The sequence below is a fragment of the Anolis sagrei genome, chromosome 2 (genome assembly GCF_037176765.1).
Source record: "Anolis sagrei isolate rAnoSag1 chromosome 2, rAnoSag1.mat, whole genome shotgun sequence".
Lineage (NCBI taxonomy): Eukaryota > Metazoa > Chordata > Lepidosauria > Squamata > Dactyloidae > Anolis > Anolis sagrei.
Window position 1 is genome coordinate 139953579 of NC_090022.1, and position 17202 is coordinate 139970780.

Consider the following 17202-nt stretch of genomic DNA (forward strand, 5'->3'; position numbering starts at 1 on the left):
TTCTCATCCTTCCTAATGCCGCGACCACTTAATACAGTTCCTCATGTTGTGGTGACCCCCAACCATAACATTATTTTTATTTATCGTATCAGGAGCAACCTAAAACAATTGTATTGCTTTAAAAACAAAAAAACAAACAAACAAAACACAAAGTTTGCAGACTTGGCATTATATTAAATGTCCTTTGACCAGTAACTGGCTACTTGGAGTGCCTCTGGTGTTACTATAAGAAGGTCCTCCATTGTGCATGTGGCAGGGCTCAGGTTGCATTGCAGTAGGTGGTCAGTGGTTTGCTCTTCTCCACACTCGAATGTCGTGGATTCCACTTTGTAGCCCCATTTCTTAAAGTTGGCTCTGCATCTCGTGGTGCCAGAGCACAGTCTGTTCAGCACCTTCCAAGTCGCCCAGTCCTCTGTGTGCCCAGGGGGGAGTCTCTCATTTGGTATCAGCCATTGCTTGAGGTTCTGGGTTCTAGCCTGCCACTTTTGGACTCTCGCTTGCTGAGGTGTTCCAGTGAGTGTCTCTGTAGATCTTAGAAAATTCTTTCTTGATTTAAGTCATTGACGTGCTGGCTGATACCCAAACAAGGGATGAGCTGGAGATGTCTCTGCCTTGGTCCTTTCACTATTGGCTGCTGCTCCCCGGCAGATGTCAAGTGGTGCAATACTGGCTAAACAGTGTAATTTCTCCAGTGGTGTAGGGCGCAGACACCCCGTGATAATGCGGCATGTCTCATTAAGAGCCACATCCACTGTTTTAGCGTGGTGAGATGTGTTCCACACTGGGCATGCATACTCAGCAGCAGAGTAGCATAGCGCCGAAGGGCAGATGTCTTCACTGTATCTGGTTGTGATCCCCAGGTTGTGCCAGTCAGCTTTCGTATGATATTGTTCCTAGATATTGTTTCGTATGATATTGTTTGCTTGATATCCAGTGCTTCTTGTAGGTCAGAGCACGGTCCAGGATAACTCCCAGGAATCCCACTGCAATGCTCCAGTGGGATTCCTTCCCAGGTAATCCTCAGAACTCGGGATGCTTGTCTGTTCTTAAGATGAAAAGCACATATCTGTGTTTTAGATGGATTAGGGATCAGCTAGCTTTCCCTGTAATAGGCAGTAAGAGCACCTAGAGCTTCTGTTCAACCATCTCAAAGCTCCCTGCTTGAGCAGTAATGGCACGATCATCAGCATAGATTAAACTCTCTGTCCCTTCTGGCAATGGCTGGTCATTTGTGTAAATGTTGAACATTGATTATTTTCATTGCTATTTCATAACTGTAATTTTGCAACTGTTATGAATGGTAATGTAAATATTCGGTATGCAGGATGTATTTTCATTCACTGGACCAAAATTGGCTCAATGCTGTGGATCCCAGGAGTTGTAATGTGCTGAGACACCAGCACTCTTTAGCAGAGAAGACTAAGACCTTGTAAAACTAACACTCCCGGAATTCCATAGCACTAAGCTATGGCAGTTAAAGTGGTATCAAGCTGCTCCAATTCTACAGTGTAGATGCACCCTCTCACTGCCTAGAAGGCCAGGCCTACCAGGAAAATATTCAAGGATGTCGTACTACAACTTTTCAGAAGACTTTGGGTGACAAAAGTTTTCTAGAGAATGTGACTCTAGTAAGCTGCAGTCTGTGTCAAAAATGTTATTCCCATCCTTTATTTGTAAGGTATCCTGAGGAAACCAGGCTGGGAAAAGACTGCCATGAAAGGTTTGACTGCTGTTAACTGCAGCTGATCCTAATTGTATATTGGCATTTATAAAATACCCAGGCTTTAAAGAATGTGTTCATGTAAGCATTTCCAAGCATATACTTAAAACATTTTGACTGCCTCCTTCTGGAATATAAGCTCACAGCATGCATATACTTTTGAACATTTGCTCTTTTGTATATGATAGGATTTTCATAAAAACAAGGGAATAGCAGGTTTTTTATTTGAAGAAAAGAGTTTTGGTCATCTTGATTGCAGATGCAGAATAAAATCTTTATTTCTAAATTTTCCTGTGATTTAACAATATGCAGGGTTTTGTTTTGCATTTTATTTTTGGTTATTTCATGCATCCATTCATTGATGTTTATACTGTAGCATCTGAAATCTCTTCTGATGAAGTGGACTATAATCTACAAAGGCTTTAGGCCATAATACCTTGGTTAGCCTTTAAGATATCATAAGTTTCTGTTGTGTTGTTTGTTTTGATTTTCACACCTAGCTACTCTTATAGGACTGAAGGAGTCTTCTATTCCAGAGGGCCTTAATATTGTGCTTTAATTACACCATATTTAGATTGTTGTAGGTTTTCTGGGCTGTATGGCCATGTTCTAGAAGCATTCTCTCTTGACATTTCACTTGCATCTGTGGCAGGCTTCCTCAGAGGTTGTGAAGTCTGTTGGAAACTAGGAAAATTGGGTTTATATATCTGTGGAAAGTCCAGGGTGGGAGAAAGAACTCTTGTCTGTTGGAGCTAGGTGTGAATGTTTCAATTGGCCACCTTGATTAGCATTTAGCAGCCTGACAGTTTTTAGGTGTGCCTTGTTGAGAGGTGATTAGCTGTCTCTGATTGTTTCTTGTCTGGAGTTCCCCTGTGTTGTTCTTTATTTACTGTTATAATTATAGAGTGATTCCAGCCATGAAAGCCTTTGACAATACACCATATTTACTTTCATATGTGGTATAGCTGAGTTCCCCATTTTAGTTTGGAATGGAAATCTCCAGATCATAATTGCTCTCCATTGACTCCTTTTCAAAAGACACTACTTAAGTCCACCTGATTGCCCCAACAAGAGTAATGCCATTGTAACCACTGGATTTACTTAAATGCTTACTTATCATCCACTCATTGATTTAATAGGTTTATTGTAGTTAGACTAGTGATTACATGTACACGATGATGCACAAGCACACTCAAGGGAGGGACAGAAGAGGCTAGAAAAGCCAACTCAAAGCATTGTTTGTTTTATCCTCCCCTTCCATCTGCCCATGCCAAGCAGTTGCTATTGTAATATACCTTCACACTGATTCCTATTTATGGCAGCTATATAATGGGGGTTTCTTGGCAAGATTTATTCAGATCAGGTATGCCATTGACTTCCTCCTAGGTGAGAGAGAGTGGTTTGCTCAAGGTCATCCAATGGGCTGGAGCCCCCAGTGGCACAGTGGGTTAAACCCTTGTGCCAGCAGGACTGAAGACCAACAAGTCGCAGGTTCGAATCCGGGGAGAGCACGGATGAGCTCCCTCTGTCAGCTCCAGCTCCCCATGCAGGGACATGAGAGAAGCCTCCTACAAGGATGGTAAACCATCAAAAGAAAAATCCGAGCATCCCCTGGGCAACGTCCTTGCAGATGACCAATATTCTCACACCAGAAGCAACTTATAGTTTCTCAAGTCACTCATGACATGGGAAAAAAAAACAATGGGCTCCTGTGGTTGAATAGGGATTAATACTCTGCTCTCCCACTATCATCACTCAACACTCAAACACTGCACCATGTTGACTCTCTGAAACTGAGGGTTCATTGTGACACTGATGAGAGGATAGCATTTTCTACCAGCATATAAGGACAGCAAGTTAGTTCAAGGAGCAGACCATGTGGCACATACACCTCTGACATTTCCCCCCATTCCTTTGCTACCCAGGTGGCCACTGCATTCTGACTAGTCCCAATCCCAGTTCTGACTAAAGCTAAGGTATGTTGTCTGTGTATTTAACTAACCATGAGCAGCAGAGACCCCTTTTTTCCATGACCGAACCGTATCTTGTCCCTCAGGTATGAGATTCCAGACACCCAAATGGCTGATGAAAAGCAGCTGGAGATCCTGCAGGAGAAAGCAAACTTCCGCAGCTTCAAGCCCAAACCCTTCAACATGCGGGAATTCTCAGACCGAGCTGGCCATGACATCCAGGAAATGCTGCTCTCCTGCTTGTTCCGTGGGGAGCCCTGTGGACCGGATGACTTCAAAGTGGTAAGTGACCATTCCTTCTATTTTAGATATAGATGTGTCCATGTGCCCATGTGGCATTGCTGTGGCATTGCTATTGTGTCTGCAAAGAAAGGAACCTTTTAGTTGTTCTCAAGACTTAGAGTTGGCATTGAAGTAATCTAGTGGTTGATAGGACATTGAGCTATTCTGACTGTGTAGATGGGCTCGTAATTTTGGAAGGTCTGTCTATTCGTGGTGGCAGGGATGTTGGTGAAGAGAACAGTGATGGAAATAATGTCTTTGATGAACATGCGACAACAACCTCTCTGAAACTTCATTTGTCCTGTTATTGTTTATCTAGTTATTGTGGAATGCAAACTATATCCTAACTTTGACTCTAATTTTAAGCTGTTAAGGATGTTCAAGCAAAGTTGTCATATGATCTGCGAACATTTGGTGGAAATGGGATAATGATAGTTGGGCATGCCTCCACTAGAGGCCTTGCATATGATATTAATGAGAAAAGGCCATACACTTGCATAGCTATGCTAGAGCGCTGCTCCTCAAAGGGATGGTCCATGGAGCAATAATGGTCCCTGAGTCATCATCTTCCAGCCCCTGGAGAACATCTGGAAAATAAAAAAATAATAGTAACAAATGGGCTTCATTATGTTACTGGGAATTGCTGGTTCTCTACATCAGAGAATTTATGAGGCACTGTGGAAAAGGAATGTGATGAATGAGCAGCTGCCAGAGATGATGGCTACCTATATTTGGAGGCATGGCCAGAAGGTTGTGCCTGTGTACTTATAGGGCAATGATCATGCTTCCTTGTTCACATATGAAAATGTATAGATACAAATAAAGGGAGGAATGAGTCAATGGTAGTTAGTTAGCCATACCTCCACTAGAGTACATGCATATGGAAGAGAGAGGGGAGGAGAGGGAAACAATCGACAAAAAAGGGAGAGCAATACATAGGATAGGGAAGTGGACTGGACATATACATTAATATAAGCTGACCATATGTCCAAAAATGCATTTAGTTAGAGTTGATGCCTGTGAAATACATGTTCACTTCTGGCTAAAGCAGTTAAGATCTTCTGGCATTGAATAGTGACTGATGAATGTTGGTTCTTCCAGCCTTTGAATGTGAGTCTTTTAGCAATAGCAAGAATGCACCAGATGGAAATGTTTTGGACCATACTGTTTTGGATTTCGGATTGTTTTTGAATATCTGAACATACACATACACAATGAAATATCTTGGAGATGGGATCCAAGTCTAAACACAGAACCTATGAATGTTTCATATACACCTAACACATCTATTATGATTTTGTGCAATAAACAAAGTATGTGTATCCCGAACCATCAGAAAGAAAAGGTATCCCTATCTGAGACACCTATGCATACAATTTTGGAGTATTTCATGTTTTGGAATTTGCAAATAAGGGATGCCCAACTTGCAATAGTTCAGCATAATTTGGAGAGTCATGGTTTTCCAACTGTTAATATGAATACACAAATCTTGGGTGGAGCTCCTTGTTCCATAGAGCAATAAAATGATCTGTGAGGTATGGGGAGTTCTGAGCATAGAAACAATGCTATTTTTAAAAATGCTCTTCCTACTTCCATATAAACCTGCTTATAATCTGGACTCCTCATAGTGAGTCTGTTGCATGTCCCATCATCCTGAGAGGCTTGGTTGGTGAATACATTTGACAAGGTTTTCCATGTAGCAGCACCTTGCTCTTGAAACTCCTACCTGTGCCCGGGAGTTATAAACAATGGGCAATGAAAACACAAATGTAAATAAGTACCTTTTGTCATATAACTGTTTCAGCAAATAGGAGCAAAATCTAGCCTTACAGCCTGATGTTGTGAATGTTTATTGTGGCATTAATACTACAGCCTTCTAGCACAGCCATGGGAATGATCTCTCAAAAATAAGTCAAATGGAGTTCAGTGTGATTGAGTGCCAAGGAAACCTACAAAAGGAATAATAGCCATAGCTTTCATTTAATTCAAGAATAGACTGTTAAAGAGGGGTGTACATCTTGACTATACTTCTTTTATAATATTCAGAAGACCTGAATGTTATGTGCTATGAAGAAAAGGCATACCTTAAATATAATGGTGTTCCATGATGATATATTCCAGCCTTTATAGCTCTTTAAAATCCATGTTCAGCAGTTAAGAAATATCTCACCCTTTAACAATTTATGTATTGTATATTTGCACTTGTGTATCCCATATCCAGTAATAAACACCAGTGCACCATATTTTATTGAAATTGTATGACTAAGGGTTTTGTTGTAAACCATTTAGAGTCTCTTAAGTTCCTCAGAGCTTTGAGGGCAAAAGGAAGAATAGAAGTAAATATCATCATCATCACCAATGGAAAGTCAGGTTGGCTTCATCTGTTCCAAACTTCTAGGCCAGTGGTTCCCAACCTGTGGTCCATGGACCAACAATGGTCCACAAGAAAGAAAATATGGTCTGTAGCCCCACCGTTACTAGACTGTTGCCTCGAAGCCATGCAGCAACAAGAGCAATTGGTCTCGTGAAACCCCCTGATAGTGCCGAGGCAATGGAGATGTTGAGCGGGGAGAAGCTCACTTCCCATGAAAGATTACTACTACCACATCAGCTCTAGCTTATTAAATATGGTTTTATGTGGGCAAGCAGATGGCGACTACTGGATGGAATATGTTCTATATCAGAAACTAGAGCTGATGTGGTCTATCCAATGCAATTTTCGGAATCAGCACTCCAAATAACCAAACCAAATCTAAAATTGATAAAAAACTGATTTGTAACCCTTTTGGTACTAATGTTGGAAAGTGGTCCCTGGTCAGCTGGTCCCTGGTTTAAAAAAAAGGTTGGGAACCCCTGTTCTAGGTTCATACAATTTCATCTATTGAACTGTTTTTGATGTTTAAAACAGTATTACATTGATAATATTGTGCATGGCCTGAGATCCTTACATCTTACGCAAGATACAGATGTTTTGATACATGTAATAAAATATTATTTTGTCAGCTGTACGACTTTAAACCTGTTTTTTTTTTAAAGAAATATCTTGTTGACTTGTTTTTATATTGTGATTTTCTTGTACATTCCTTGGGGGACCCCTGTGGGCAAACATGCAATGTATAAACAAACAATTAATGAAAACAATGCTTAACCTTACAGGCTAAGCTAATAAATTGCTGGAGATCTGAGCTGTTTGTATAAACCCCAAGAAGCCTGAAGACAATTCTTTTAGTAACTGTATGGGCATACTTTGGGACCCTAATGCCTGATATATCACGGTTGACGTTTACATGCCTGTGTTTTCAGAAGTGGGGAGGCTGCAGTAGCAATCTCAGCCATGGTGTGTACATGAAAGAGGCCCTTGTACCAAAAGTAACTGGGAGGTGTCACATAGAGAAAGTTGGCCATCTCCGGTTGTCTTCTACCACTTTTATGGCCTTTGCAAGGTGTTTGAGGAGAGGCTAGCTGCTGATTAGTGGATTACTCTTGTCACTAGAGCAAAATTTGCTGGAAGGATTCTGGGAAGTGTGGTTCAAAAAGCTAAATTTTCCAGGTTCTGTGACTGGGTTGCTGTGAGTTTTCTGGGCTGTATGGCCATGTTCCAGAAGCATTATCTCCTGACGTTTCATCCACATCTATGGCAGGCATACTAAGAGGTTGTGAGGTCTGTTGGAAACAAGTCAATGGGGGTTTATATATCTGTGGAATATCAAGGATGGGAGAAAGAACTCTTGTCTGCTTGAGGCAAGTGTGAATGTTGCAGCTGGCCACTTTACCATTGAATGGCCTTGTAGCTTCAAAGACTGGCTGCTTCCTGCCTGAGGGTATCATTTGTTAGGAGGTGTTAGCTGGCCCTGATGGTTTCATGTCAGGAATTCCCCTGCTGTTTGAGTGTTCCGCTTTATTTACTATCCTGATTTTAGAGTTTTTTAATACTGGTAGCCAGATTTTGTTCATTTTCATGATTTCCTCCTTTCTGTTGAAAGGGTCCACATGCTTGTGGATTTCAGTGGCTTCTCTGTGTAGTCAGACATGGTGGTTTTTGGAGTAGACCAGCATTTCTGCGTTCTCAAATAATATGCTGTGTCCAGGTTGGTTCATCAGGTGCTCTACTATGGCTGACTTCTTTGGCTGAATTAGTCTGCAGTGCCTTCATGTCCTGTGTTTATCAACGCTATTTGCTCCTCTTTTGAACTCTGTTTGTGCCCTGTATTGTTGGGTTGGGATTCTTCCATTGTTCTTCATTGGACATGACTTTCTTGCCATCACAGTCAGTCAACTACTAGAAACTAGAAGAACCCAGATTCCCAGTGTGACTCATCTGGAGTGCCTTTAATGGAAGGCCTCAGGAGGGACCCATAAAAGGCAGAGCACCCTAAATGATGATGTCTTCATTTTGCATTGGGTTGATTGGCTCTGATCACTTGTCTAATACAGAAGTGAGCTGCACAAAAGTTATATTGAGCCTTGTTTATTGTTTTATCGTGGCCATTGTCATCCTGCAGTAACAAATTAGGTTATGGCTTCCCCCATTTTAAACCCTGTTTGCTATACACAATGCATTGATCAGATCACAACAAAAGTAGCTCCAGTAATGGCTTAGTAGCAAGACCTGAAATAAAACAAGGGATGGCGGAGGAAAGAGTGGGGTGATATATTTCTAACACAGGATGTGCCATCCTTACCGTCAGGAAGGCTAGAGGGGAAAACCAATAAAAATAAAAATAAAACGCAGAGGTCTCCTCAGTTGGATCATTTAAGCAAGTAAAAGAGCAAACTATCCATGCAGATCATCCATTACAGGTATCCTTCCACATTTGTGGTTTTGACTTTTGCTACGGCCCTCCAATATGACTTTATGGTCACCTCTCTCCCGAAATGCTGGAGGAGCTGCAGATTTCTAGAGAGAACACTTCTTTAGGACTCTTTAAGTCCTCCAGTGCAATTTGATGGTCAGCTTTCAGTGGAACCAAACCATAGAATTGTGCTGGAAGACCTATAAATGTAAAAAAGGAATTTATTTATTTATTTATGGTTTTTCACATTTATGGAGGTCCTGTTCCACTTACCCAGCAAATGTAGAAAGCTGACTGTAGTTGCAAAATCCATGTATAGAGGAAGGGAGCTCAGGCTAATAACCTAAAAACAACATAATGATATGTACTCCTTTATTTTATTGTATTTTTGTAGAGAGCAACTCTATCGTATTTCACAGGTATTTCCAAGCAAGAAAATGGCGATGCTTAGGGCCAGGTGTGAGAGGTGGGGTAACAAATGCAATTCTCTAGTTAGTTCCAATGTTGCTCCTTGAGGGTACCCTTAGTAGGAACAGAAATCAGTCAATCACTCAATCAATTTCAATGTTATTGAACTGCAGTTCCCAGTATTCTTCTTCATCAGAAGAGCTGGTTTAGGGCTTCAGTATGACAACTGGTTCCCACTCCATTTGAGGTTGGGTTTTTGAATGTTTTGTAGTCTTTTCTAATCAGTCCTAAATTTTCTTCCCTCCTTCTGAGAAAGGTGCTAAAAAGGAATGAGTAATGCAACAAGTTATTTTTCTAAATATTGTTATAAATAATAACAACATGTTTATTTTTAATATTGTATTATGATCAAATTCATTTTACAAAACATTTTACCAACCTCTGGCTAAATCGATTCAAAACATCAAAATTATCCACTAAAAGTCATAGCATGTCTGCGGCAGGGTAAGGAGAGTGTATCTACTATGTGTTTGTGTGTATGCCTTCGAGTGACTCTATGAGTTTCACAGAATTTCTTAGGCAAGGAATATTTAGAGGTGATTTGCTGTTGCCGTTGTTGTTGTTGTTGTTAATACTCTGTTTTTCTTCTCAATCGGGGATTCAGAGCGGTTAATACAGTACAACACCTGATGTTTCTGAGAGCTGTGCAAATTATGCACAATTGAAAAGGTTATCTTTTGTGTTTGTTTCGCATTCTGCTTTTGGTATAATTGTGATTGATTCATTGATTATGATACATACCTAGTGCTATCTATATTCTCATACAAGAAGTACCCGACTGACAAACATTTGACTTACAAACGACTCATAGTTACAAACGGCTAAAACAAAAAGGAAGTGAGAGAAATCTACCCCTCGGAACTCCTCTAGATATGTGAGCAGCTATCTAGCACCCATCCTTTGAAACAATCTTTGTTTCCACAACAAGACTAATTTTTCAAAATCCAATTATCACAGGGGCAGCAAGTGAGGTGAAATCTTCTGAACAGGGGCACAGACTGCAAAACAAACACCACAGAATGTTCCACATATTGGAGGAAGGGTGTGAGAGGGGTGGCTCTGTTTTGATGGGCAGTAAAGACCATCTTTATCCATAAATGTTTTTAATGTTGTGTGAATGTTGCCTACATCACCCTTCGGTTTTAATTAAATACTACTCTTAAATGAGATGGAATAGATTGTTTGTTGCTCCAGTGTTTCTTGTTTGTATTATATGTTTTGATTGATTTCACTGCTCCAGGAGAACAGTAGGAACAGAGTGCAAGTTATATATTTAAGACAGAAGGAAAACTGTAGAAATGTGTGCTATACTCTGACCTGTCTCCTTCTGCTTTGGATTTAGAGAGAATATTCAGAAGGAAAGAAAGGCTGGTTTTCTTGATTTAATTGTATTTTAATTGTTTTATGGTGAGTTGCTTTGAGAGCCCTTGACAGGCCTTATAGTAACATATAATATAATTCCCTATTTTTGAAAAAAAAATTAAAAAGATTTATGGAGGGTTTTCACACTGGCAGAAAAAAGCATTCAAATCCAGTGGTAATTATGGATTTAATGAGCAAGATTATCCAAAACACCCCTCAACATAAGATGGAAGCTTTGGAGACCTGGGGAAAAGCAGCGCAGGTGCTTATTGTGTCAACTCCTCTAGATATGTGAGCAGCTTTTGCTGGATTATTTCCAGAATGCTCCATTCAGCATAACTAGCAAATTGTAGGAATTTTAGTTCACAAAAACCTTTCCTAAGTCATGAGGTGGTGTAAGTGCCAGGGAGGAGAGGCACAGCAGGGGTGGATGGGCTGGGATTGGAGAGGAGTCTGGACCTTTACTTCAGAATGTGTTGCACTTGCTTGGGAAGGCTGATGTATACATATACCCAAAGTATAGTGAAAAGTATAGTCCCGGCCCTCTTAGAAAAGTACTGCTACATTTCCGCATCCATGAATTCAACCATTCATGGCTTAAAATATATCCCTCCCCTCAAAAAAACCTTGATTTTACCATTATATATAGGTAACACTACTATACTCCACCATTGCATATAATGGAACTTGAGCAGCCACAGATTTTGGTAGCCATGGGAGATTCTGGAATCAAACCCAATGGAATGTGTTGTCAAAAGCTTTCATGGTCAGAATCACTGGGTTGCTGTGAGTTTTCCGGGCTGTATGGTCATTCTGTCCTGATGTTTTGCCCACATCTATGGCAGGCTCCTTCAGAGGTTGAGGGGTCTGTTGGAAATTAGGTATGTGAGGTTATATATCTGTGGAATGTCCAGGGTGAGAGAAAGAACTCTTGTTTGTTGGAGGCAAGTGTGAACGTTGCAAGTGTTGCAACACTTGCCTCAAGCAGACAAGAGTTATTTCTCCCACCCTGAACATTATTCCACAGATATACAAACCCAACTTGCCTAGTTTCCAACAGACCCCTCAACCTCTGAAGATGCCTGACATAGATGTGGGCAAAATGTGAGGAGGGAATGCTTCTGGAACATGGTCATACAGCCCGGAAAACTCCCAGCAGCCCAAACCCAGTGGATTATGAAGGACCCACTGTAGTGGTTACATTAGTTTACCAGTTGTTCAAATCCTCCAGTTAACCAATTGGACAGGACCATCCCAAACAATTCTCTGTTATTCCACTTTTCAGCTGCTTTTAAAATGTCCCTGGTTTCTCTCGCCTTCTCCCACTTTTCCTCTTTGTCATTATCTTACTGCATTTGTCACAGACTGACTTCAAAGTGTAAAAAGGAGCTTGCACTCACTTAGCAGGAAAGGCGAGACGAAGGAGAGAAATCTTGCTCTTCCCAAGAAGCGTGGTTGAAAGCAAACTCTCCTGCCATGTGTGCTCTTCCTTGTTAATAATCGTTGATATCTTGACTGCGTTTTCATGTTGCTTTGCCACGCATGCACCAGCTTTTATCTGTACTGGAGGGTGTTGTTGTTTTTGAAGTAAATCCATACCTTCCACTACCCCATGTATCAACTCTTACTCCCAAATGATTAATAGGCTCAACCACTGCTTCTCCAGAGGATCAGGATTGTCACAGAAGGGGGAACGCAGGAACCTGTGGGCCTTTTTCCCTTTCCATTCAGGACTCACGATGCCATCTGCCAGACCAGGTCATGGTGATTGGCATATCCTCCTTGTTCTTGCAAGTGAACAAGGTGATAACGGGGCTTTCACATTTTACTGAATGTGAAGATTTTTACATTTTACATTTGGTTGACAGGCAGCACAGGGAAAGAGGAATACATTCAAGCTGAGGCTGCAGTTCTGGCTGAAGACATCTTCCTGCTTCAGTTAGAGAAACTAATGATACCACTACCACCCCTTGCCAAAGTTCATAGTACCTACAATTACGGTGCCTGTAATAGTCAGGGGCTAGGGGTCCACATTAACCGTTGCTTCCCTCTGTAAGAGCTGACCCCCGAAGTCAGGTATCTTTCCTATTCTTTGATGGCTTGCCTTCTTCCTACCATAGGCTGGCAGCTCAAATGTTTGGTCATGGAATAAACACTAATACTTCTTTGCAAGACTAATGAAATTTCTGTTAATCAGTATACATTGCACTGTAGCTGGCTGAAGATGTTCCATTTGAAGTGCCTTTCTCAGACTGAACCTGTGTAGTCAGACATAAGTGGCAGGAAACTGAAAGGAGCTTCCTCCCAGGTAACTAGGCATAGGATTGCCGTCACACCCCATTAACTTAATTGCGAGACTTTGTTAGTGGTTTGTTTGTTTGCTTGTATTCAGTGCCTAGGTATTTACAGTGGAGTTTTAACCAGAGGGCTTGCTCTGTATAAATGTTGTTGCTAGTGTTGTTAAACTTACTTCATTCATACCCTTGCCTTTCCTCCCAAACTAGAACTTGGTTAATTGACAGAAAATAAATGACAGAAATCAGGGGATAGCTATAACCTGCTCCTTTAGTCTATGTTGAGGTCTTTGCTTTGAATCTGTTTCAGAGCTATGGCATTTGGGTTTTTTCGCATGAACTCTTCAGAGTTTATGGCTGCACCACTAAGATGCATAAGTCAAGCCCTGGAATTTAGACTGGAGAGAATGCTTGCATACACAGTATACCTTCTTTGCACATATAACAGTTACCTCTCTCAGGATAATAATAATAATAATAATAATAATAATAATAATAACTATAAAAAGCCGCTCTGAGTCCCCTTGTGGAGAGAAGGGCGGGATAGAAACATATGAAATAAAAGGCCACCTTACTTAGATCTGCGTGCATCATTCAAAAATATATCACACAGTCCTAAATGCTTGGGAAGTGTTCGACTTGTGATTTTGTGATACAAAATCCAGCATATATATCTCATTTGCTGTGTCATACTGTGCTTTTGTGTCAATAATAATAATAATAATAATAATAATAATAATAAATTATTTGTACCCCACCACCATCTCCCCGAAGGGACTCAAGGTGGCTTACAAAGCATTCCAAAGTGCCACAAATAGAATAAACAATACATAGACCTAAAATGATAAAAATAATACTACAATCTCCCACACAGATAAAATCGCATATGGATAGATACAGTCCTTCTTAGTTGGATGGTTGTGTCATACCTATTTACGTGTCATGTAAGGATATTTATGATAATACAACACACCATCATCATAATATTGCTTCCCACTACAAGAAACAGTCTCAGTATTGTTCCCAGCACACATACAAAAATCCATAATTAATATAGCAAGGAAATACAAATGGATATAAACCATAATCAATACAATAAATAATAGTATATGTCATTAAAAACTAATATAAAATGGTGCAATATTAAATGTGTTCATCTGCTATATACAAATCAGACCTTCACAGTCTAAAATGAAGATTATAGAAACAGGTGTATAGCTATTGCCTGGGGGGTTTTGAGAGCTGCGGTCCCCAAAAGTTGTATTTTCCAAGCTCTGTAACTATGAGTAGGATGTGCACACTGCCTTTCAACACCTTTCTGAAATTCTCTTGATGTTAAAAGGTAATGTCCAAATGTCTGGGAAAACAAGTATCTTTGCTTGACATCAAAAACATGGAGTATCTGAATAGCCCAAAGGTACCAGGTCCTGTCCAATCTTGGAAGCTAAGCAGGAACACCCTTCGTTAATACTTGGATGTGTGTTTGTTGACTTTGACTATTTCTTGCAAAAAAAAAATCCCCTATGGAAATCATGGGGTCATTACAAGTTGACAAGTGACTTGAAGGCACATATATGCTTACGTTGCATATAGATCCTAAATTATCACACACACACACAGCTAAGGAACCCACTGGGTTTATCAGAAGGGATATAGGGATGAGCCTCCAGTTATGTTTTCAGGAGCCAACAGACACATAAGGTACTCTTTGAGACATCAGCATCCCAACATTTGAAGGTTTTAATAGATTGAAAACTAATACTTGGAAAGTGCCCTGGAAATAATAGTAATAACAATAATAACAACAATAATAATAATTTATTTTTATACCCCACCTCCATCTCCCCGAAGGGACTTGGGGCGTCTTACAAGTGGGACCAAGCCCAGAATATGCAACAAAATACACCAACTAAAAACACAATTAAAAACATAATATTTTGTTTATTTATTTATTTACAATATTTATATTCCTCCCTTCTCACCCCGCAGGGGACTCAAGGTGGATAACAATGTACATATACAGGACAAACATTCAATGCCATAGACATACAACATGTATAGACAGACACTCAGAGGCTATTTAACATTCCAGCTTCCGGCCACCAGGGGAGCTGTCACTTCACCGTCCATTTGTGACACTGATGAAGTACTTCCTCATTCTTTGCATACTTCCTGGATATTTTATGGCCTTGTAAATCAGTTAAATTAGCCTTCCACATAAGTGGTACCTAAATTTCCTACTTGACAGATGCAACTGTCTTTCAGGCTGCAAAGGTCAGCAACAAGCTACACAATTTTGGTTTGAAGCTCACTCCGACCCGAGTTGGCTTAGAACTCATGACCTTTCAGTCAGTAGTGATCTTAATGCAGCTGACTCCCAGCCAGCAGTGCCACAACAATTAAAACACAGCAGGGTATAAAAACATCATTAAAAGTATATCAAGCCAAACTCAATAACCAGTAACTAGGACAAGGGCGTGATCAGACTAGAGAGGGCTGGGCATGGGCTTGTGCAAGAATAAACTGGCAACCAAGGCAAATGAGCCAGAATTGGAACTGCATTGTCATGTTGTCTAGTCCCAGTCAACAGCCTAGTTGCAGAATGTCTTCAGAGGTAGCTCAAATATAGAATATATTCCAGTAATGTAATTTCAAGATCATCAGAATATAGAATATTGATACCAATCTGCCCCATTTGGATAGGGTCACAACTGAACTATCAACCAGATTATCAGACGTTCCTTCATACTCTGTAAACCATCGAGACTCCAGGGACAATGATGAATCCAGGAATACTCACAAACTAATAATCTGTTCCTTCACAAGGGACTATACTCTCTCTTTAGTTGGCTTTCATCCAATCCATTACCATGGCCAAACACCAATTCAGTACATTTATTGCCATCACTTAAGATGAAAAGATTTAATAGCATTCCTAGCATCAGCACACTGTTTTCAAGTAGATGTTAAATACCATGGGAAATCTAATCAAGCCCTGCAGAGCTGGAGAGTCAGTGGGGCTGAATGATAGTCTGAAAACTTACTTAGAAGTGATCTGATCTTGACAATGCTGGAAGGTATCCCTACTTCCAGGGCATCCTCATTCTGCCTTGGAGGGGGGGGGGGGGGGGGGAGAGGAATAAATATACTCGCATTATGTCATGAATTGATGACATTGTACTGAACTTTTTTAGCTCACAAAATGGCCATGAAATCCTGATCTGCCTTATTCCTGGCATTCCTGGCATAGGTGCTGGATTCTTCTTGAACAAATACCCTATCATAGGTCGACTATGCACATGCTACAACTCTGCTGTCAACCCACATTTAAAATAACCACATACACACACTGATTATCTTCAATGGATAGATTACTGCAACGTGCTCTATGTGGGGTTGCCTTTGAAGACGGTTCAGAAGCTTCAAATAGTCCAATAAGAGGCAGCCAGGTTAATAACTGGGGTGGCATACAGGGAGCACACAACTTCCATGTTATACCAGCTCCACTGGCTGCCTGTTTGCTACCGGGAACAATTCCAAGTGCTGGTTTTGGCCTACAAAGCCCTAAATGGCCCCAGCCCAGTTTACCTCTCCAAACGCATCTCCCTTTACGAACCACTGCGGAAACTAAGATCTTCTGGAGAAGTCCTGCTCTCGGTCCCGACATCATCACAGATGGGACGAGAGACAGGGCCTTCTCAGTGATCCCCCCCCCCCCCCCGCCCCAAGTTATGGAACTCCCTTCCTGGCAATATTAGATCAATCAGCCCCTTCCCTCCTGCCCTTCAGAAGGATGGTGAAGACATGGCTGTGGGACCAAGCCTTTGGGGCAGTGCAATGAGGCAAAATGGTGTCCTGAGATGTTTTTTAAGCAATTTTTAATGTGGATATAAGTGATTTTAATGTTTGTATATATGTATGGTTTTATGTCCCGACATTGAATGTTTGCCGTATATATGTTGTGCTCCGCCCTGAGTCCCCTGTGGGGTGAGAAGGGCGGAATATAAATGTTTTAAATAAATAATAAATAAATGCTCCACTAATCAACTCCTCCCCCTTTCATGATAAAAGCCTCCAGAGATGAACTCAAAATGCCTTCAGCAGGCTGCTGCTCCTGCAGACATTATCGATGCATCAGGTAACTGGACACAAAAGCAGTAAGCCAGAGAAAGCAGTGGTGAATGTGTTAAGAAACTATTCATCTGTATTGCAGAATCTTCCCTTAAAGTACTCCGCTTTTTGGAGAGAACTACATTGAGTCCTGGCAAAAGTATCAATATAGAAGTTGGGTGAAGATTCCCGTGAATATATGT

The 17202-nt window shown here is 40.8% G+C and overlaps 1 protein-coding gene across 1 annotated transcript in view; it reads left to right on the forward strand.

Moving 5' to 3' along the window:
* ASIC1 (acid sensing ion channel subunit 1) overlaps positions 1-17202 on the forward strand; it is a 233527-nt gene that overhangs the window by 5757 nt on the left and 210568 nt on the right. Inside the window, exon 3 of the mRNA XM_060764041.2 lies at positions 3777-3972. Within this exon, the coding sequence (XP_060620024.2) occupies positions 3777-3972 (196 nt within the window). The remainder of the gene's footprint in view (positions 1-3776; positions 3973-17202) is intronic.